We start from the raw sequence: 23,477 nt of genomic DNA, 5'->3' as shown, positions 1-23,477 counted from the left end.
CACCTGGACATTTTTTCCCTTTTGCAGACCTCTCTGCCAAATTTACTAATATTTCTGTCTGAGCCAAATGAGACATCAGTAGATGAACCCAGGAGATACCAGTCAGTGGTAGCCATTTATCAAATCATGGAGGCCCAAAGCAGGAAGGTTAATCTGCAAAATTTATGTAACAAGGCATTATGTTTAATATCATCTTATAATAGTACTGTAGTTGAACAAGTATAAAGATGTCAGTCCTATTAGGTAGACCAGACCAAAAAAATCAACTCCACAAGACTAAAACTATTTTTTAATTGCGATTGGTTACAGTAGCACAATTTTGCAGGCCTCTCCCTAGAGAGGTTCCACTGACTTAGGAAAGTGTATATCTGAGCTACTTTTAACTATTATTATTAAGGTGACGAATCGTCCTCCTTTAGGGAGGACAGTCCTTCTTTTGTAAGTTCTGTCGTCTCTCAAAAAGTGTCCTCCTACATGTCCTCCTTTTCAACATTTGAAGACTAATCTGTAAATCTCTGTATTCGATCGATGCCGAGCCAATCCATTGCATGTGATGTGACGTATTTGTATTTGACATGACGATTCGTCAAGGCTCAGTACAGTGCAGCGAGATGCGATTATGAGACGCACGCGCTCCACACAGGAGAATTGTTTTGAGAGAGTGGGCCACGCGCAAGAGTGGGCCACGCGCAAGTGGCTTTGTTTACTTCTTACCGAAACACGGCATGGCACACACGCACGCATTAGACTCACTTCTTTCTCAGTGAATATTCAATCATACACAGGAGAGCACAATAATTCATGTTTTATTAATTCGTTATCTATTTAATTTCCAAATATGTATAATTTTATTTACAAGTTTATTTATTCAATGGAAAAGTACTCATTTAAATAATAATTAATAGGCATGTAAGCATAATCAGAATATAATGTTATTGTTACAAATGTTTTTTATTATGCATTTTTCATATTATAGTGTATTCTATATTATTGTTGCAATGAATAAAATGTTTCTTTTATTTATGATTTTTTTTTCTTCAATTTATTTGTGTCCTCCTTCTCATTGTAAAAAAGTTGGTCACCTTATTATTATGGACTTAAAATATTTCACCTCCTATCTGACAAAGTTATCTTCCTTGCCCTAGACAAAAAGGGGACCTTCACTAGATAGTTAAGTTCTCCTGATGTGAGACATTTCCCACATTATTTGTCAATGTTCTTTTATCTGCAGTGTTTTCAGATATAATATTGCTGTGTTTCCACATTTGCATGGCCCATAGGATGGCTTTTCTCAACCTGCTGCTTTCCAGGTAAATAAGAGACCGTGGCTATGCTGCTGATTGGGAATCCTGAAAAGCTTCATGCTGACAATAAAAGCTAAATAGAAAGGTAGAGATCTGTGTTCAAACAAAATGTAATTTCAGTGCTCAAAAACTAAGGCCAAATTTCCATCCGGAGCAAGATCATCAAGATGTAGTCTCCAAAGCAAATCTGATGGGGCAGATGTGAACAAAGTGGGGACCTTAACACAATGTACCTTCTGAGTCCAATCTCGTTGATGGCTTCAATGCTGGAAGAAGATTGAGTTCATCCAGCTTTTTTCTGTCACTTAGGCAATTACAGAGGGAAGTTTTCTCACACCCTTCTCATTACCCATAATTCGTATTTTTTTTAAAAAATTTTTGGCAGGTTCCCACTTGTGTAAACAATACATTTATAGAGGAAGAATAAGCTCAGGAAGAAATTCCATCCCAAAATGAAGCCAGCAAAGCTAAAAGGATTCGGCAAAAAGCCTGAACCAACGTTGTATTTATTGCACATAATTCAAAACACACTTTCTGTTGCATGCTGAATGCTAAGGTTTTTGCAGATGTTGTGCCATCCATTCGGTCCTCTGCCTCACCAAAACAAGTTTCCCTTGGGCTACTGTTACGTTCCAGCCTATGAGAGCTTTCTGGTTAAACTGACTTGAATGCCAAATTTCCACTAATTCAGTTAGGGCTGCCAGAATATTGCCCACATTCTCCCTCCCTCCCTCTCTTTTTCTTAATACAGAGTTGTTCTCTTGATTTGAATTATAGCTCCAGATGCCAACTCTTTGTTTTCATCCCTCTTCTTCAATCTATTTCTTCCAAACTATCTAAACAGAAAAGCATGTTTGCAGAACACAACTTATGATTATTATTTTTTTGCGACATATGTTTAGTGTGCTTCCCTTAAAAGTTCATTAGATTAGTATTTTCTCTCAAAAGTCATTAAGCAATAATTCTGAAAAAGCGACCCTTTTGGAAAGTTAGCAAAATTGTATTTGTACAGAAAATAGCCTCGGGGGAGGGGTTTGCTCCTTAAAAAATTCCATCTTGTCGGTTGTCTCACACTTGCCTCAGATGAGGTTAAATGAAGAAGTTCTAAAAAATCAGTGGAAAAAATATGGTGCTGAGTCAATACTCTCCACCCTGTTTTCCAAACCTAGTGAGCATGCTCAAACCAATGGACTTAAAAATTCAGGCTCTATAATCCGGTCAACTTCCCAAAAAAAGCCATGGGAGTGAAAGCTGCAGAAGGGAATCTCTGGAATTGGGGAGTATCAAGGAAGAACAAACACTTAAATTATTTAAAGGTAAACTTTAAAAGTTCTTCTTCTCTTGATAAATGCTATAGCATGCTCTTTTCCTCTTTTTGCCATCTTTTGAATCCTTTATTTTACTTCAATATGGGAAAGGAATATTGTCTATATTTACCAAGTCATGAGATTTCCTACCATGTTAGACCTTCTTTATCTGCTTCCTTAAGAAAATAATCTGTTTTGCGCTAACAAAAAGAAGCTGCCCACAACATAAGGAAAAGGGAATTCTAACCAAACTCCAGTACTTAGTATCAAATCCCCAGGTTTTAGTAAACCAATTTTATACTTGATCATAGTCAAGACAGTCTTGTTTTTGGGTAGCATCCCCGATAAAACTCAGAATCAGCTTTCCCAGCCAAATATGGTTGAACAATGAAAATTAATTAATAATATTCCATTTGCATTATATTAGTTCAGGAAGGGCATGCTCGGTCTGCTTGTACATGTATCTTCCAAAGCACAGACCCTGAGATAAACTGCAACAAATAAATTTGCTCAGATCTTTAGAAGGCTTCTATCTCCTGGCTTGTTGCACTCATTTTGCAACAGTTGCATTAGCTTCAAATTCATCCTTTACAAGGCCATCTTACCTTAGCCTTCAAAAAAGAAGCAAGGCTAATTCTTCTCCATATCCTAATTGTAGTGAAGGCATCATGCTTATTGATAGGGAAACAGGGAGGGCTTCATGGAATTTCTTACCTAGATAGGCTCATCTGACATCTACCATCTTACCTTCTAGAGAAGGAATTTTAATGGAACAATGTCCTTGTTATAAATTATTTTATCTGCTACACCTATTAATTATTATTGTTACTGTGTTCATGATTTTTTTAAAAAATAACTGAGTTCAAAAGTTAATAGTACAACTATGCAATACTTGCAAGTTGATTCCAAAGCAGAAATAATGGCTCAAGAAAAGACAACTGCTGTCTAGGTTCTCATAACACAGTGGCAACTATGGTCTGGCTTCAACAGAGGTTTGTTTCAGCCTTGATTTATTAGATAACCCACAGATGGATTTATATCCATCAAAGGAATCAAATCAAACCACTATGAGGCTTATCAAAACGAGTGGACCCAGCAACTATTTATTTCGCATATGTGAATGCAAAACTTAAGTTTGTGAGTATGTTTGAAGTTGGATTTCTTCTCTGGCTAATTAAAGATTTAATGCCATAGTTTTCAGTTAGGATTCCAAATATGAACATAGACTAAGTCTCAGAAACTTTGCATGAAAGAGCTGCAAACACAATGAAAAATGTATGGACATATATTAGATTTTGTTCCAATAAACTATTTTTATTGGACTATTAAATCTGAATCAGTTCATTTTCCAAAATAGATGTAAACCATATCTTTACAGAATTTTGATAACCTTTATCTCTGGCAAACAGACTAAAACAAATATTTATGCACAGCCAAGTCCTAAGAAAGTTCATTCACAGTAAAGTCTTATTGAGTTCAGTAGGACACACCTTCAAGATTATAGCCTGACGTAAACTTGGACTTACTGTTTTCATTTGTAAACTAGGTTAAGTTGCTCTATGATTCACTGCATTTTAGAAAGGTCTTTGTTCCTAGAAAGTGCTCTTTCGGCTAACAAACCATTTGATAGAATTTGAATTTTATTTTTTTATCATGATAAAATAACATGATTATTGGGGTTATTCAGTGAGGCTGGCTATGCTAACTGATATAACAAATTTCCCAATAACATTAATTATTTCTTTTTAAAGAAGAAATAGAGCCTGTACTTAATGTTTATTTTTCCCCTGCAGGAGGTAATAGACTCTTTAAATTCAAATTAGGTTAACATCAGTAAAATGATTGATTGTAAATGGCTGTGTCCTTAATGTTCAATGTTGGGGGGGGGAAATCACTCTAAAGAGGATCATGAATTAGTCATGAATTCTGACTGCAGTTCACTTTTATTTCAAATACGGAATAATATTTACAGGGTCTAGAATTTTCCTGGAATGGAAACTATTCTCTAAAAGCAAAAAGAAAGGATTTAGCTTTTTTTAAAGAAAGAAAGAAAGAAAATGATTTTACAGGTCTTCTGGATCTATTTCTGGATTTTGGATCAGTCGTCGTGGGTGCTTAATCACTGGAGGTTTTTAAGAAGAGACTGGACAGTCACTTGTCTGAAATGGGCAGTGATGGTGAACCTTTTAGATACCAAGTGCCCAAACCGCGCGCTCATGCCCAAACTGAAAGGTACACGCGCGCGCATGCGTTGTAAACATGTGCGTGGACAGCATACATGCATGTGCTGACATGCGCACATGCGCAGCAGAAACCTGAAGACCAGCTGGCCAGCAGGAGGTGGGGAATCCCAACACTGGCAACGTGGCAAGGGGTAAGATATTTTGCTTGCGTTAGGTTCTGTTTCGTTGTTTGCAGGGAAACAGCAGCTCACGAAAGAAACGCCACAGAGATCTGATCTGGGGCAACAGTGCGCATGCCAGCAGAGAGGGCTCTGTGTGCCACCTCTGGCACACATGCCATAGGTTCTCCATCACAGGGATAGGATCTCCTGCTTGAGCAGGGGGGCTGGACTAAAAGACCTCCAAGGTCCCTTCCAGCTCTATTCTGAGTGATCTATTTTAATTGATCTATTTAAGCAATTTAGAAACAAGAGGTCCTTGGTGCTCTCTGAGCTTGCTTGTTTTCTTGCACACATTTCATTACATTCATTTCATAGGTAACATCATCAGAGCTATTAAGGAATAGCTCAGGCTGTTAGAGCCTGTTATTAGAACACAGTAGCCTGCAATTACTGCAGGTTCGAGCCCGACCCAAGGTTGACTCAGCCTTCCATCCTTTATAAGGTAGGTAAAATGAGGACCCAGATTGTTGGGGGGGCAATAAGTTGACTTTGTAAAAAATATACAAATAGAATGAGACTATTGCCTTATACACTGTAAGCCGCCCTGAGTCTTCGGAGAAGGGCGGGATATAAATGTAAACAAACAAAAAAAAAGGAGTCCTATTTGCTGTCAGTTTATATTCTGGTGTCTTGCCTGCTTGTGTGGGTGGGGGCGGTATTATTATTATTATTATTATTATTATTATTATTATTATTATTATTATTATTATTATTATTATTATTAATTCAATTTTTATACCGCCCTTCTCCCAAAGGACTCAGGGCGGTGTACAGCCAAGATAAAACAAAACAATACAAAAATATGCAATTTAAAATACAAATTAAAAAACTTATTATAAAGGTGGCCTAAAAAACTTTAAAAATATATAAAATTAAAAACCCCATTTAAAATTAGTTATAAATTTAAAACCAATAAAATTTAGGCCAGCCCCGCGCGAATGAATAGATGTGTTTTCAATTCACGGTGGAAGGTCTGAAGGTCAGGTATTTGGCGTAAACCCGGGGGAAGTTCGTTCCAGAGGGTGGGAGCCCCCACAGAGAAAGATCTTCCCCTGGGGGCCGCCAGCCGACATTGCTTGGCGGATGGCACCCTGAGAAGTCCCTCTCTGTGAGAGCGCACGGGTCGGTGGGAGGCATGAGGTAACAGCAGGCGGTCCCGTAAGTACCCAGGCCCTAAGCCTTAGAGTCTTAGAGATTCTTTGGTTGGGCTGTTTACTGATGGCTCTTTGGCAGTACCTTGATTGGAATATTGCTTACTTGATTGTTGGACTGGAGTTAACCTTTTATTACCTTACAACATAGAATTTAGAAATAATAAATAAATAAATAAATAAATAAATAAATAAATAAATAAATAAATAAATAAATAAATAAATAAGTGGGGAGATGCAGAGATGGCATATAATCAGCCAATCATACTTGGTTTAGGGTTAGTCCATGTAGTTGACTGCAAATTTGAGTATGAGTCAACAGTAGGATGTAGATGCAAAACAAATAACTTTTTAAGCTGCATGAACAGAAATATCTCTTTCCACTTATGACTGTATGATTGTAATTTTGTTGCTTGTATCCTTACAATTTATATTGATATTGTTTCCTGATTGCTTATATGTACCCTATGACTATCATTAAGTGTTAGGGGCCAGGAGACGAGTCGGCGGAATGGGCGACGAAATGGCGGCGGTTGGATGGGGCGGGGCGGTGAAGCGGTGTAGCTCTGGCCTATCTTCTGGCCTATTTTCCGGCCCTTGCTCAGGCAGTTTTTCTTCGGCCTATTTCCAGCTTTTTTCCGGCCCACTTTTCGATCTTTGTGGCGACGGTGCCGACGGCCACAGGAGCCCCGGCTTAGCTTTGATCTAAGCAACGGACGCCCTGGCTTAGTCCTGATCCGAAGAGGAGCCCTGACTAAGCAATGGAATGTAAGAACTACGTCGAGGCCCCTACGGGTCCCTGCAGAGTGGAGGTTGTTGTGGGGGGGATGGCTGCGGCCGCGACCATGGAGGCGAAGATGTCTTGTTGGGGTGGTGGATGACGCCTGAGCTATCCGTGGTGGTGATCGTAGCAGGCTCTCCCCATCTTTTTCCCTCTCGCTCTGGAATTCTATCTGGACCTGTTGGGCTATTATGGGCCGGCTATTTCTGCCTTGGTGGCCTGCGTGTGTGATGGTAATCAATGATGGTGCTCAATCCATGGGAATCCTCCCTCCCCCTGGACTCTGGACTCTGGAGCTTGGATGGGGGTTTGGACTTTGGAGTTTGGACTCCCCCTAGACTCTGGAGCTTGGATGGGGGCTTAGGTAATCGTGACTGCTATTCCAGGCTTGCCATAAGATCTGCAAGGGCTTTGTGACAGCGTTGTTTGCTGTTCTGGATTGGCCTTATTGTGCTTAATCTTTGTTAAGATCTGCCTTATCCTGGTTCTTCCTCCCCACACCCCCTGTACTCCCTGTTGATGAGGAGTGGGGTGTTTCTTGAGGGGAATAGACTGACAGCTGCGTCACGTTTAACATCTTGCATTTTAACATCTTTCTTGAAGATTACATGGGAGAGCATCTATCTTGTTTTCACCAGCCTGTTTTATCATCTTACCATCTGTGGGCTCCACGTTACAGGCCCCTAAAAATGACTGCTATACCATCATTCTGTGGTTTGGGATGAACTCTTTTTATGCCAGATTGGCCCAACACGAGATATGAGATACTCTTCGTTGGAACTCCGTCGTCTGCGAGGTTCCCCCGCCTCGCAGAAATGGGCTTCCACGTTACCGAGGGCCTATCTCAATGACGGGTTTTGGGACCCAGAGAGATGGCATGCGTCGAGAAAAAAATCTTTGGGGTTTTTTAGCTAATAGATTTTTAAGGGGAGGGAGGGTAAAGACGGGTGATGGGGGAAACCCGCCGGGGAGGGAGCCAGTCCTTGCAAATACTGGCGGCGATATTCCATCAGGTTCAGAGGTGAAGGAGGAAGTTCACGATTCTATTCCAGAGGAATGTTCCATCAGCACGGTAAGTGGGAGGGGCAGATATGGCGGAAGTGAGGGGCCGTATCATGTTCAGGGGGCGCGCACTCGCTGTCTAGGAGTGATTGCATGCTCCGGCCCCTCAGACTTTTCCCGCTCCCCGAGCGGCCAGCATCCCCAGGGCCTGGACCTTCGGCTGATGTTGTGCAATGCACGGTCCGTGGTCAACAAAGCCCCCCTAATATGTGATCTTATGCAGGGGGGGTCCGCGGACCTTATGGACATTACGGAAACCTGGCTGGGCACGGAGGGGGGGTGCCCCTTGTTGAAATGTGCCCACCGGGCTTCCGAGCATTCCATCAGCCGAGGGCCCAGGGTAGGGGTGGGGGGGTGGCGGTTGTTATTAAGGAGAGTCTGGAACCAAGGGAGACCACTGTTCCTCAGATTGCTGGTTGTGAATCCCTCTTTGTAAAGTGGGGCCATAGGGGTCAGATGGGTTTGTTGGTCGCGTACCTGGCTCCTTGCTGCGTGACAACAGCCCTGCCCGAGCTGTTGGAGGTGATTGCCGAGGTGGCAGTTGAGACCCCCAGATTTATGGTCATGGGGGACTTTAACTTGCCATCGACCAGTGTGTCATCAACAACAGCTCGGGAGTTCATGGCTTCCATGACAGCCTTGGACCTGACGCAAGTAGTTGATGGGCCTACTCACATTGGGGGAGGCACACTGGATTTGATTTTCATCTCTGGACAGTGGTTAAATGATCTGGATTTGCGAGATTTAGTCAACGAGCCTTTGTCATGGTCAGATCATTCTCTCCTTCGTCTGGACTTTCGGACCGCCACTCAACACCGCAGGGAGACGGGACCAATACGTTGGTTCCGTCCCAGGCACCTGATGGACCCGGAGAGGTTCCTGACGGAGCTTGGGCCGTTCCCTGAGGATCTGGCCCACGGCACGTCTGAAGAACTAGTCGCGGCCTGAGAACAGGCTCTAGACCGTGTCGTGCCTTTGCGGCCTCTGACCCGGCGCAGATCTCACCAGCTCCTTGGTTCTCCGAGGAGCTGAGGGAGATGAAACGCCGGAGAAGACACCTAGAGAGTTCCTGGAGATCCAGTCGTTCGAGGCTGATCGGACACTAGTTAGGTCATATAGTCGGACCTACCTAGTGGCATTGAGGGAAGCGAGACGTCTCTACATCTCCTCCCTCATTGCGTCGGCAGATAACCGCCCGGCCGCCCTGTTTAGGGTGACCCGCTCTCTCCTTCAACAGGAGGTGCGGGATGACCCATTACAGGGACGTGCCGAGGAGTTTAGTGGTTAACTATACAATAAAATCATTCAACTTAGGGACGGATTGGATCAAAATTGGGTAGATCCAGACGAGAGGTTTGAGACACGTCTTGTTGAGATTGTTTGGGATGAGTTTGACCCTGTGACTCCTGAGGACATGGACAGGTTGCTGGGGAGGTTGAATGCCACCACGTTTGCTGGACCCGTGCCCCTCCAGGTTGGTGCTGGCCACGCAGGAGGTGACACGAGGCTGGCTCCGGGGGATTACAAATGCTTCTTTGCGGGAGGGGGTCTTTCCTGCGGCCTTGAAAGAGGCGGTGGTGAGACCCCTCCTCAGGAAGCCTTCCCTGGACCCAGCTGCTTTAGTAAATTATCGTCCGGTCTTCAATCTTCGCTTTACGGCAAAGGTTGTTGAGAGTGCGGTGGCATGTCAATTACCCCAGTACCTGGATGAAACCATCTATCTAGACCCGTTCCAGTCTGGCTTTCGACCCGGTTACAGTACGGAGACGGCTTTGGTCGTGTTGGTGGATGATCTCTGGAGGGCCAGGGATAAGGGTTATTCATCTGCCCTGGTCCTATTAGACCTCTCAGCGGCTTTTGATACCATCGACCATGGTATCTTGCTGCGCCGGCTAGGGAGTTTGGGAGTGGGAGGCACCGTTTATCGGTGGTTCTCCTCCCATCTCTCTGGCCGGACGCAGACGGTTTTGGCAGGGGGGCAGAGATCGACCCCGAGGCGCCTCATGTGTGGGGTGCCGCAGGGGTCGATTCTCTCGCCTCTCCTGTTCAACATCTATATGAAGCCGCTGGGTGAGATCATCAGTGGCTTTGGGGTGAGGTACCAACTGTACGCTGATGACATGCAGCTGTACTTTTCCACCCCAGGCCACCCCAACGAAGCCGTCGAAGTCCTGTCCCAGTGTTTGGAAGCCATACGGGTCTGGATGGGGAGAAACAGGCTCAAGATGGAGTGGCTGTGGATGCCGGCACCCGGTACAGTCAGCTGCAGTCGCGGCTGACTGTTGGGGGCGTCATTGGCCCCGATGGAAAGGGTGCGCAACTTGGGCATTCTCCTGGATGGACGGTTGTCTTTCGAAGATCACTTGACGACCGTCTCCAGGAAAGCTTTTCATCAGGTGCACCTGATTTGCCAGTTGCGCCCCTTCCTGGACCGGGATGCCCTATGCATGGTCACTCATGCTCTTGTAACCTCTCGCCTGGACTACTGCAATGCTCTCTACATGGGGCTCCCCTTGAAGAGCACCTGGAGGCTCCAGTTGGTTCAGAATGCAGCTGCGTGGGTGATAGAGGGAGCTGCTCGCAGCTCCCATGTGACACCACTCCTGCGCAGGCTGCACTGGCTACCTGTGGTCTTTAGGGTGCACTTCAAGGTGCTGGTTACTACCTTTAAAGCGCTCCATGGCTTAGGGCCGGGTTATCTGCGGGACCGCCTACTGTTACCGATTGCCTCCCACCGACCCATGCGCTCTCACAGAGAGGGACTCCTCAGGGTGCCGTCCGCCAAACAATGTCGGCTGGCAGCCCCCAGGGGGAGGGCCTTCTCTGTGGGGGCTCCTACCCTCTGGAATGAACTTCCCACAGGACTATGCCAACTTCCTGACCTTCGAACCTTTCGCCGCGAGCTGAAAACATATTTGTTCATTCGTGCAGGACTGGCATAGGATTTTAGATTTTATAGTTTTAATTTTAAAGGGTTTTATTGTTTTAAATTTATTTTAATTAGAGCCAAATTGAATAAGTTTTTTAAACAGTATTTTATCTTGTATTTATATTGCTGCTTGTTTTTATCTGGCTGTAAACCGCCCTGAGTCCCTAGGGAGAAGGGCGGTATAAAAATCTAATTAAATAAATAAATAAATAAATAAATGATTCTTGATGAACATATCTTTTCTTTTAATTTTTTTTTTATGTACGCTGAGAGCATATGCACCAAGACAAATTCCTTGTGTGTCCCATTACACTTGGCCAATAAAAAATTCTATTCTATTCTATTTTATTCTATTCTATTCAATCCTATTCTATTCTATTCTATAATTTCCAAATTATGGGAAGAATGTCGTATCTATCACATCAAGGGTACAGGACATAAAATAATACAGTTAAGGAACAAAGATTCTGGTTGAATCTTTGATTGACAAAACACTGTTAGGCAAAACTAAGAGGAGTTTGACAGTAGAATTAGATACCCGGAGATGTACATGGTTCTTCTTCCGTGGACATGTTCAGCTAGGAGCTAGACAACCATGTGCCTGGGATATTTTAATTTGGATTTCTGCATTCAGCAGGATTGGATTCATGCTCTTCTTTTGGACATTTTACAGGCCAGAAGCAAATTGCTTTATGGAGCAACCTATGTTTTTGTGCCTGGTAAGATAATCTAATAGCAGTGGGCAATAATGAATAGGCACATAAGCCTTTAGTTTTCAATTTATTTATATCCTGCCTTTATTATTTTTATAATATTAAGTAGCTGGGGGTACAGATAACTAACAATCTGACTTGATCTCTTCATACGTTATCTTTAGTGACACGTGCAAACTAGCGTTTGCATTTCCTGTATCAGAAGAGGAGAGCACATCTTTCTCCTTCTGTCCTGGCCACTTTTTACAGAGGCACAATTGAGAGCATTTTAACAAACTGTTTGGTGGTAGCAGTGCCTCCAATAGAAGGTCCTTTCGTGTCCCACTCCTCCGCTGACAGCCGCGTCAGGGAAATCTGAATCAGGCTTGCCTCTGCAGCTCTGCCCAAAGTCCTAGCAAAGTCCTCAGAGCAGGCAGGTGACCAGAAACTGACTTCAGCAAGATAAGTTCGACTTTGCCTGACTCAGAGACTGCCAGAAAGCAGATCCTTTATATAGGCCATGGGGTGTGGCTCCATGACTCAGCACTCATTAAGGCCTGCCTCTCCCTTCCTTCTGTTGCCTCTGCCTATCCAGTCTTCTGATGCGAGGGTCACTCCAATCAGCAGGTGTTGGAAATAAACTTTCCTCAGGCTCACATGCTGTGGAGGAGGGGGAGGGGTCTAGCTGCTCCGTTTGCCTGGGCATGGAGCCAGAGCTGGGGGCTGGAGATACTTCCTCCTCTTCAGCTTGTCTGGGCATGGAGCCAGGGCTGGGGCCGGGAGGCATACTAGGACATTCCTCCGTGTTCGGAAGCAGATAAGAAGGCCCCGGCTGCTGTGAGAGCGGGCAAGACACAACAGGTCCATACAGAGATCGGTAAGGACAGCAGAAAAGATTATAAGAAGCTTGCTTCTAGTTAATCAGGATATTGCTTATAAGTACTATGTTTTTAGAGCTCAAAGCATTATTGGAGACTTCACACACCTACTTCGGTCTGTTTCTGTTGCTCCCCTCTGGGAGGCTTCAAAGTATCTCTAGCAGGACTACTAGATTCTGTAACAGCTTTGTTCTTTATGCCATCCATCTTACAGGATTTTTTTTTCACCATGTATAAATATACATGCGAACTAGATCTGTGATGTTTCTTTGTGTCATATGTGTGGGTTTGTGGGTATATGCATAATGGTTTTCTTTTGAGAGCTGAATGCAATGAAATTTCATTTGAATGTGCTAATTAGTGTACATTTAAAGTGAGTTTTTATTCCATTCTACAAATAACTCGGCAGCGAACACATGCAACATCCATTCCTTCTCCTATTTCTCTCACATCCCTGTGAGGTGAATTGGGCTGAGAGAGTGACCAGCCCAAAGTCACCCAGCTGACACCGTCTCCTTTCTAAGCCAGTACCTTAACCAGTATGCCAAAATTGGCTGTCTTTATAATATTTATTTCTATTTACTATTTACTAAATCTGCACTACTATTAATCTTCTCACCGTTCCCATTACCCATCTCCTCCCACTTATAGAATAGAATAGAATTTTTTATTGGCCAAGTGTGATTGGACACACAAGGAATTTGTCTTGGTGCATATGCTCTCAGTGTACATAAAAGAAAAGATACCTTCATCAAGTTACAGCATTTACAACACAAATGATATGTATGTTGTACCTTTACATTATGAGTGTATGACTGTAACTTTGTTGCTTGTATCCTTACGATTTATATTGAGTTTCCTGATTATTTGTACCCTATGATTATCATTAAGTGTTGTACCTTAGAATTCTTGATGAACATATCTTTTCTTTTATATGTACACTGAGAGCATATGCACCAAAGACAAATTCCTTGTGTGACCCATTACACTTGGCCAATAAAAAATTCAATTCAATTCAATTCAATTCAATTCAATTCTATTCTATTCTAATATTTATTTCTTAATGTAGTTTTTTTATATAGCTGTTGCATCTGTTGCTTTCATACCTTTGGTTTCTTTCTTTCTTTCTTTCTTTCTTTCTCTCTCTCTCTCTCTCTCTCTCTCCCTCTCTCTCTCTCCCTCCCTCCCTCCCTCCCTTTCTTTCTTTCTATGATTGTTATGTGCTGCCCAGAGTTACTTTTGGTAAGATGGGCAGATATACAAATTTGATAAATAAATAAATAAAAGATGAATAGGCTACTTTTTTTTTTAACTTTTAAAGCAGTACTTCGCTACTGTTTTAGATATGCTTAACATATCTAAAACTCTGGATTACATGGTAGCAAAGAGATAGAGCAAACTTTAGGCTAGCGTCTGACGGTTTGAGGTATTTGGGTTTTTTTTGTCAATCATATATAAGATAACAGGTAGAAGTATAAACATAATTTGGATACATGAAAAGGGTAAGTAAAAAAGGAACATTAGAACAGGGACGGTAGGCTTAAAGATGCCTAACATGACCTCTAATATGGCACAATCCCCTCTTTTAATGCCTAATTATGGGGAAAGGGAGAAAAAAAATGTCTACGGGTTGTGATTTAAATCAGGAGTCTCCAACCTTGGTCCCTTTAAGACTTGTGGACTTCAACTCCCAGAGTTCCTCAGCCAGCTTTGCTGGCTGAGGGACTCTGGGACTTGAAGTCCACAAGTCTTAAAGGGACCAAGGTTGGAAACCCCTGATTTAAGAGAGAAAGGCGGGTGGGGGAAAACCGCTGCCTCCTCGCCCGACCTTCCCGGATAAAAGGGAAGATCTCAGAATTTCCCCCAGCCTGAAGGAAGCTTCGCATCCTCCTCCTTAGCCCCCCCCCCACCACCACCCGGCGGTCACCTGATTCAAGAAGCCGCAAAGCACTCCTGCTTTTGCGGCAGGGTGACAACCAAAGGGCGCGACAAGGAGCGGCGGCGGCGGCGCCCAAAGCTGGGGAGGAGGAGGAGGAGGAGGAGGAGCCGGGCGCGTGGTGGGCGGGAGGAGAAAAACGGGAGGGCCGCGCGGGCGGTGGGCGGGAGCGAGCGCGCGCGACGCCCGTCCCGACGTGAAACTCCCCCCTTTCCCTCATGGGAATCTGAGTCGAGGGGGTTAACACCCCCACCCAAACACGCACACACGCACACTTGTGGCTCTCTGCTCCTCCGGCCGCCCGAGGCTGCGAGCCAGAGCCGCTCTCCTTCTCCCACCCCCCCACCCCCGTCCTGGCCCAGACCCGCCTCCCCGGCGGCGGTGTCCAGGTGCGAAGCCCAGACCCAATCGCAATGGCGTCCAACGCGGCGGAGAGGGAGATTTTCTTCACGGAGCTGCAGCAGGTAAAGAAATTGGAGTGGATGGGGGTGGGTGGGGGGAGAGGGCTGGTCGCCTTCCTTCCTTCCTTCCATCCATTCCGTTCTTTCCTTCCTTCCCTCCAATCAAAGAACTTGCTTCCTTTCTTCTTCCCTTCTTTCTTCCTTCCTTCCTTCCCTTCAGTCAAAAAACTTGCTTCCTTTCTTCCTTCCTTCCTTCCCTCCAGTCAAAAAAGTTCCTTCCTTCCCACCTTCGTTCGTTCCTTCCTTCCTTCCCTCCAGTGAAAAAAGTTCCTTCCTTCCTTCCCATCTTCGTTCCTTCCCTCCCTCCCTCCTTCCTTCCGTCCTTCCCTCCAGTCAAAAAACTTGCTTCCTTTCTTCTTTCCTTCCTTCCTTCCTTCCCTCCAGTCAAAAAACTTGCTTCCTTTCTTCTTCCCTTCCTTCCTTTCTTCCTTCCTTCCCTCTCCTAGTCAAAAAAGTTTTTTCCTTCCCTCCAGTCAAAAGAGTTGCATCCTTTCTTCTTCCTTCTTTCTTTCCTTCCTTCCTTTCCTACTCAGAAAAGTTGCTTCCTTCCCACCCTCCCCATCTTCTTCAGCTCCTGACTGGGGAGGCAGAGCCGCCCCCCTCCAGGCCCCCTTTCTTGCCTGGTTGGCACACCACCCTCCGTCCTCGACTTTAATCTCCTTTACGGGAGTATCCTTGCCTTGCTGATTGCCTGGCCTAGAAGACCCCTGGAGTCCTCCTCCCCGCCTTTCTTTTTCCTGGTTGCTTTTAATTGAAAGTAAAACTTCCCATGTTTTTTTAAAAAATCCTCTTTTCCACCCCGCCCGTACTTTCTAGTTTAGTTTGGGCTTGAAGGATTCTTAACGATGGAAATGGTAGAAATCTCTGCTGGATTTTGGGTACCCACAGTTGTTACTTTGTTTCCCCCCCCCCCACTCCACTTTAAAAATGAGTATCACATTATCTTCTTGACTGTTTGAGGAAAAGAAGGCATAACAACGGATATATTGGGTGTCAGTCCTCTTGATTACTTAGCAAGTATTGGCTGGGCATGATGGAATTGGAATCCAGTGTATCCAGAAAGCACCAGTTAGGGAAAAGCTGATCTAATAGCTAAGCAATGGACGGGAAATGATTAGAGCAATTGTTTAACATGCATCTCCTAATTTAGGAATATAAGAAGAGCTGTTCTAGATCAAACCCCTAAAAAACCCCTAATCTGGTCCTTCATTCTTTTCTTACAGAGACCAATTATTGCCTGTAGGCAGGACACAAATGTGCAACAGTATGTTCTTGTTTAGATTTTGCAGCAGTTTTCTGGTAAACTTTTTCAGAGTTGTGGCAGCATCCCCTGTTTCTTGCACAGTATCAACTGAGACAAACGGTTGTGGAAATTTTACAAGTTTTGTAAACCAACTGAATATATATCAAAAAATAAACTTTCAAATTTAGATTCAACTCCATTCAAATTACGTGGTTTTGTAAGCCGCCCAGAATAGGTACAGAGATGGGTGGCATACAAATATAATAAATTCATTCCTAGCTGATAATACCTTAGTGCTCAGAACAGCATTGATTTGGGAAGCTTGATTTTTTACCAACTGTAAAACTTAACTTTATTACAGATTGCATTAATAATCTGAATACCTGTTCAGATTCAACAAGTGTCCTAAAAGTTTATGATTAAAAAAAACTTTGTATCATGAATAAACAAACTGTTTAAACTGAAACATATGATTGGGCCAAGATATGAAATGAAAGGGGGGTCTATTTGTTCTAGAAATGGGTGCAAAGATGGTCAAAATGTTTTGGGGTTGTGAAACAGAAAAACGGAGAAGGCTCTGCAAAAATGGGTGTCTGTTTGGTAGCCATGTTATATGGGGAGCTGCTGGGGGAGGGAGAAGAGAGGAGGCAATTCACATTAACCTTGCTCTATTTGCCCCAGAAAATTCCTTCAAGTGTTGTTTTGACCAAAATATGGAAAAACAAAAATGTTCCAGCTTTTGCTTCTGCTAAATTGTGTCCAAAGTGGAAAGGTGCAGCAGAACTTTGAGAATATGATAAAATTTACTTTATGCTCAAAATAAAATATACTTTCTGTTTTGTGTACACCTTTAAAAATGTTTATAGTGTTTAAAATACAGGTAGTCCTTGACTTAAGACCACAATTAGTCCAACATTTCTGTTGTTAAGTGAGAAATTTTTAAGTGAGTTTTGCCCCATTTTATGATCTTTCTCATCACAGTTGTTAAGTGAATCGCTGCAATTGTGAAGTTAGTAACCCAGTTGTTAAGTGAATCTGGCTTCCCCATTGGCTTTGCTTGTCAAAAAGTCATAAAAGGTGATCCCATGACCTCGCCGCACAGCAACCATCATAAATATGAGCCAGTTAACAGCATCTGCGTTTTGATCACATGACCATGGGGATGCCGCAAAGGTTGTAACTCTGAAAAATGATCATAAGTCACTTTTTTCAGTGCCGTTGTAGCTTTGAACAGTCACTAAATAAACGGTTGTAAGTCGAGAACTACTTTTATATTCATGAAATGTTTGGCCATAGCTAATAATACCCTATAATGGGCAAATGATAGAAAGGCAAAGATTAGGCTGAAAAGTGAAATATAGTCATTGCCCTAGGGTGCGAAGAAACGATTATGATGTTCTCTGACCTGTCAACCTACTCTAAACAAACGTTAGATATTGTTGTATATGCTATAGTACTTGTGTTATAATAGATACTGGCTTTTTTCTATTTAAGGGCAATTTTTAAAAAACAACAACATTTGTCTGGTTTATTCTCCATCCCAATACCATGCCATATAGAACGATTAAAAATATTTCATATGAAAATTAAGCAGTTTTGCTGTGAACAAATGGGGTTGTTGAATTAGATGGTATTTTACACATATTACCTCAGAATATAAAAATGAATGGAAAATCAGAGAATAAACAAAAAGTTCCATGCATATGGTCACTGAGATTCCTAAACATTTTGAGGAGCTAAGGAATGATTTTGCCCCCACTGAAAAATAGAATTAATAGTAATTCTGTAATGTTTGCTTAATTTACTAGATTTTAGAAAAAATAATTTGCTTTTAGAAATTATCATAATAATAAAGTCTACTTTTTTCAAGTGGTAAAAAGTACAGAAATGGTTACTGCTATTCTTGCTAGCTGAGAAAAAGGAGCATTTGTGTCTTAATGTGGCCACTTTTTAATGCACAGTTCAATAGTTGTACATATAGGGGAGGTTTGATAGTGCTTTTCACTTTCAAAATACAACGTAGTACTGGTAGCTGTAAAAGGGCAATAATCCCTGTTGGCTAAAAATTCTGCAAGCAGAAATCCCAATATGAGCTACTTTGATACAGTGGTTAAAGCACCAGACTAGAAACCAGGAGACTTGAGTTCTATTCTTACCTTAAGCTCAAAGCCAGCTGGACGACCTTGGGCTAGTCATTCTTTCTTACCCTTAAGAAGAAGGCAGTGACAAACCAGTTCTGAAAATTGTCAAGAAAACTGCAGGGATTAGTCCAAGAAGTAGTCAGGAGTTAATACTGGCTTGAAGGCACACACACAAAAGTCTCAGTATAGTATATCTGGAAAGTGTTGTTATTTGTTATTTATTGTTATCTGTTAATTTTTTCTTAGAAAATGGTGAGATACTTTGGCAATCATATTCACTTGTATAATGAATTACTGATTCTCAGATTTAAATTCCCAGCTCCTGATGTTCCACTGTAACATTTCTCACAGCCTTGCATGCCCCTGAGCTTATAAGCACCTTCTCTATTCCTCAATCACTACAATTTCAGTGTACCATAATCCCACTAGCCTTCTGATCTTCTCAAAATATTCTTTTGCTGCTTCTCCCATATCCACTTAGTCTCCATTAGTGTCCTTGGCTTTTCTCACTTTTATGTTCTTTCTGAAGCAACTGTGTTTTTTTGGCCTGTATTTGAAATGAAATTTTATTCTTTGTTTAGACCAAGCATAAATTTTGATTTTAAACTTAAATCAATCGAAACCAACATTTCTGTATATGGAATGATCCTTGCATAAACTGTTTTGCACATCTGTATGAGCATGCTTCACTTCATGTTTCTAGCTTTTAATATGCACAATGGAAATACTTCTTGCTCTTTATATAGGCAACAAGAAAAATCTTGAACATTTTGTGACCCACATTATAGACTCAGAGCGTATCTGAGATTGTGTTTAAGGGAGAGAAATTTAATTGCAATCTGAAATTTAACTTATACAAATTATTTTATATTGGAAACCAGATGGAGATGAACTGTAGATTAACTCCCTATTCCAGTCTTTGGTCATAAATTCCAGTGTGAGGAGCAGCCATAAGATGGAATTGTTCATATAACAGTGCCTCCATTGCTCCAATTTGTTTGAATTCCCCATGTATATGTTTTATTCAAAATTAGTGGGGTTTTTTCCTAAGTAGTTTTATTCTCACTTAATCTATGTGACAACATTTTGATTGGGTTTTTCCATAAATGGGAAATCCAAAAGAGTTGATCATAGCAAACTCACTGCAAAGGTAGCTGGGACATCAGCCAAGAAGAACTGCAAATGATCAGTAGCAACGGTTTGCTTTCTTGTCCAACAACGTAAACTTGGAGGTAACAATGATAAGGAGATTTATCCTAAGTATAACCATTCTAGCTTCTAGAACTATTCTAACTTCTAGCATTAGAAGTTGTTTGACTGAGAGCTAATAGCAGCATTCACATGCACTCTGCTATTCATCTTCACTTGGGCTTGGGAATTCTGGGCTCAAGAATTTCATATCCTGATCCAGAGTATAGAAAAAGAGACATTCTGCAAATAGGGTTTTTTTCTTCTAATAGACATAGCAAACCTCCCCAATGTAAACAACAGTAAAGATTCTATCAACATTTACCTCTTACACATAAATTGTAATCCCTCTGTGAAAGCAAAATTTAATTCAGTAGCTGAGAAACAGGGAATTCAACAGGGCCTTTTTAGCTATCCATTTTTGAAGGAGAGATTATTAAAGAGTCTATACATCATATTTAGTAATGGGTGGGTAGAGTTCCTGTTCCTAATTTTTCATTTCTCAATTGAAATTCTTTAAATATATCATTTTTATAAAAAAGCACAAAGTAGCTCATGAAAAAAATCCTTTTCATGTCTAAAATTCTGAAAAAGCAGAAAAAGCTAACATTCATAAAAGTAGAGAAACAAATTGTTAGTAGTTCATGAAATAAAGTTATCTTATTGGTTCAACTAAGTTTTAAATGATTTCTATTATAAATTGTTATTGTTTTGTGGTCTGACTATTTGAAGGTTAACTTTCGTTTAAAACATCATCTCCCCACCACCCCAGATATTGAGTGCTTTATTTGTATAACAAAAATGAGTTACAGTGTCGAATGTGGAAATTTTCTCTCCATATACTTTAATTACAGGAAAGGTACATACATTTTTATTTCTATTTATTGTTTCTTAATGTTTAAGTTTCTGTCAGTGTAAATTGTGTAGTCAATTAAGCTATATATAGTACATTTTGTCTAATATCTTGGCAATAGCTTATGTTGCATTCAGTGTTATTTTGGAAATTCCAGTAGGAGTGAAAAAATTGCTCATTGTTATCCATGTTGCTTTTGATATAGATACCATTCATTCAAATGTTTGATATATATAAACTTTGCTAAATGCATATTGTGTTGGGACTGTATACAATATTTAATTGGATAGTGAAATATTGCTGCAAAACACATTACTGTAGAGATAATTATTTTTAAAAAGATGGACTGGCTTCTTTATTCCTGAAATCCAGCATGTATTGAAATAACATTTATTACACTATTTGGCAGTTATGGCATCACTTTTTAATCATCATCAAATTTACTTCCCTTTTATTATTTGGCTATTTTATTTTTCAAAGAAAAAATAATGTGAAACTAGAGAATTATGAGAGACCCATATATTTGTCCTCACTTTTTCTTCTGGTGTTTCTTTCATGCTAGAGTGCATCTTGGTTTATTAAATGTTACATTTACCTTAGTATTCATTTTGGTCCTACATGAGATACGGATTGAATAGGCACAAATCTATTGAAGACAGAGATATGTAGACCCCAACTGTCATGATTGATTAAAGATGGATTGTGAATAAGGAGACTCTTCCTCTAACTGTCTAACATGTATATATCATGTTGAAAATAAAAATGGCTGCTTTTAACAACTAAGAAAAAAATGGTGAGCCCAAAAAATAAGTATTTTTTTAAAAAAACAAAATTAAGTTCTTGCAATTATTATATATAGGTGATGGCATACTAAATAAGATCATTATAGAAAGGTTAAGGAAATAAAAGACAATTTATGTATATTTAATATTAGTTCTTGGTTAACTATTTTTAATGTATGACAAGCTATTTATAGAATCTGATATTTAGAAACTTATATTGACGTTTGATGTACTCTAAAGTTAGAAGCAGCCCTGGAAATGTAAGAGTAGTGTAAATCAAGCATGCCAGACTACTGCTGTAGTTCTTGAATCCTTGCCCATGTAGAGAGCTCTGTAATCTCCTTTAATGGAGACATGTTTTCTTTGATAGCAAAGTTTGTTTGTTTGGTAAGTTGAATCTTAAACCCAATATGGTAATTGGTCTCTTACTGTTTTGTGATTGGAAAACTCCAGATACTTTTATCAGCTAGATTTTTCATCATTTCTTTTTAATGGTAAAAAATTACCTACTTTCATTTGTTTCTGACAACCATGAATTTTAAATGCAAAGTATTAACAATTAGCTGTTTTAAATACAGTATAAAGATTGTGAATGAACATTGCAATAGAAAGTTTCTTGGAAGCATTTACTGTAGATTCTTGAAAATATCATTGGTTAAGACTATAAATACTGTCCCATGACTTGGATTCTACTTAGCACTCTATTGGCAGGAGCAGCTATTCTAGAGAGATCTCTCCTTGTGCTGTTACCAATGGAGGGATGAGAGAAAATTTAATTTATATTTATCACCCCTTGTGTTTCTGAATATCTGCTTCAGAAGTTCTATAGGAATGGATAGGGGTAGGGATAGGATTTCACATTCAATGAAAAAATCCATGAAAATCATCTCCTTTCTGCTGAATCTTCTGCTTCCTTGAAAAGAAGGAAGTTTTTAAATGCATTAAAAAATGTAAACTGGTCTGGTCAGTACTTTCCAGTTCTCTGTATATAAACTAAATTTATTTGCCAATTTCAGACTTAAGTGTCCCACATTTATTAGGTATTTTTAATGATTGGTAAACAATAACCACATCAGGTAAAGTGAAATTAATATGATTTACTAAAATAGTTAAAGATTTGAGAGACCTGTTTCTCTTTCTGTCGTGTTGTAGCTGTGTAATTGAAATCAACAAGTATAAATTTGGTTGTAGAATTGGGTTTTGCTGAGTCTGTCTCCACTTCAAGACAGCCTATATACATTCTCCACTGGTGCCTAAAACTTAGGGCTCCTTCTGGAACAGCTTGCGGAGAAGACACGGGAAGTAGTTCTAATTGGACAATTAGAAGATACCTCGAATCAAAACTATTTTTTACTTATTTTTTATAATTTGAGGGAGTTTATTTATATCCATACCTGAATTTGTCCAAGCCAAAAATTTATGTAGTTCTATATCAGTCAGTCAGTATTTTCTCACTACAAGCTTCATACATATATGTGTTTACCTGTAGAAGAGTTTTAAGGTGACGGCCAAATGACTAAAACCAAACATTATTTACTATTTATGTTTAATCATAAAACCTTCAATGCTGAGCTAGTTAAGCTTGTTTGCTTCATGTAAAGGAGTGAAATGATTAATAGTAACCTATTTGGGGAGAAAAAATTGGAAAAAGTGAATGATATAACTGACATATCTATCTGTAAATATCTAAAGTGCCTCAGAACATAAATTTTAAAGAGAAAAGACAAGTTGGTTTATACTTAACATACAAATAAATTCTATACTTCCTGTTAGGTTTCTACAACTTTATTTGAGTTGAGAAAACTTCATATTCCTTCAACATGGATCAAATGTTTTACTATTACATATCTGTTATTATGAATTAGAAAACTTTAAAAATATTTCTAGTATATAATCATTTTAGGTTCCAGATAGGCTAACATTAGTGTCTATTAATGAGTGGTTTGGAGCATGTTTTGCAAAGATAAGGAGAACACAAGGAAATAAAAAACTGGCAGCCTGCCTATCTCTCAGTGTAAGGGGACTCTAGTGTATGGTAAGATGATTAAAGGGGTAATGTAATGGATGAGATATTACCAGACACTCTTCCCTAGCTGCAGTTCAGGAGGCTGGAGCTGAGAGCCCTGTTGAAATCTTTGGTGATAAATTATGGGAAAATTGGTCATATTTGGCCAGCCTCCTAACCAAACCTTACTTTCTCCTAATTTTTTTTTTTTTTTGGTTTACATTTATACCCCGCCCTTCTCCGAAGACTCAGGGCAGCTTACAATGTAATTACCAACAGATGTAAAGATACAGGGATTTATGAGGTGTTCTTAGTTTTCCTGATTTTGACTATGACATTTAGGAAGGGTTATTTTGTACT

General features: G+C 40.7%; 1 protein-coding gene across 3 annotated transcripts in view; it reads left to right on the top strand.

The window, feature by feature from the left end:
* Nucleotides 1-2,484: 2,484 nt before the first annotated feature.
* Nucleotides 2,485-23,477, top strand: part of PKN2 (protein kinase N2) — a 76,771-nt gene continuing 55,778 nt past the window's right edge. For 2 of the 3 annotated variants that reach the window (XM_058175297.1, XM_058175298.1), the window contains exon 1: nucleotides 14,593-14,908. In XM_058175297.1, coding sequence (XP_058031280.1) covers nucleotides 14,858-14,908 — 51 coding nt within the window. In that variant the 5' untranslated portion in view covers nucleotides 14,593-14,857. Of the gene's footprint in view, nucleotides 2,621-14,592; nucleotides 14,909-23,477 lie in introns of those variants that run through there. The other variant, XM_058175296.1, reaches the window with a different exon arrangement.

This window comes from Ahaetulla prasina, chromosome 3 (genome assembly GCF_028640845.1).
Source record: "Ahaetulla prasina isolate Xishuangbanna chromosome 3, ASM2864084v1, whole genome shotgun sequence".
Taxonomy (NCBI): domain Eukaryota; kingdom Metazoa; phylum Chordata; class Lepidosauria; order Squamata; family Colubridae; genus Ahaetulla; species Ahaetulla prasina.
Note: the sequence above shows the minus strand (reverse complement) of the source record. Positions and strands in the feature narration are given on the sequence as shown.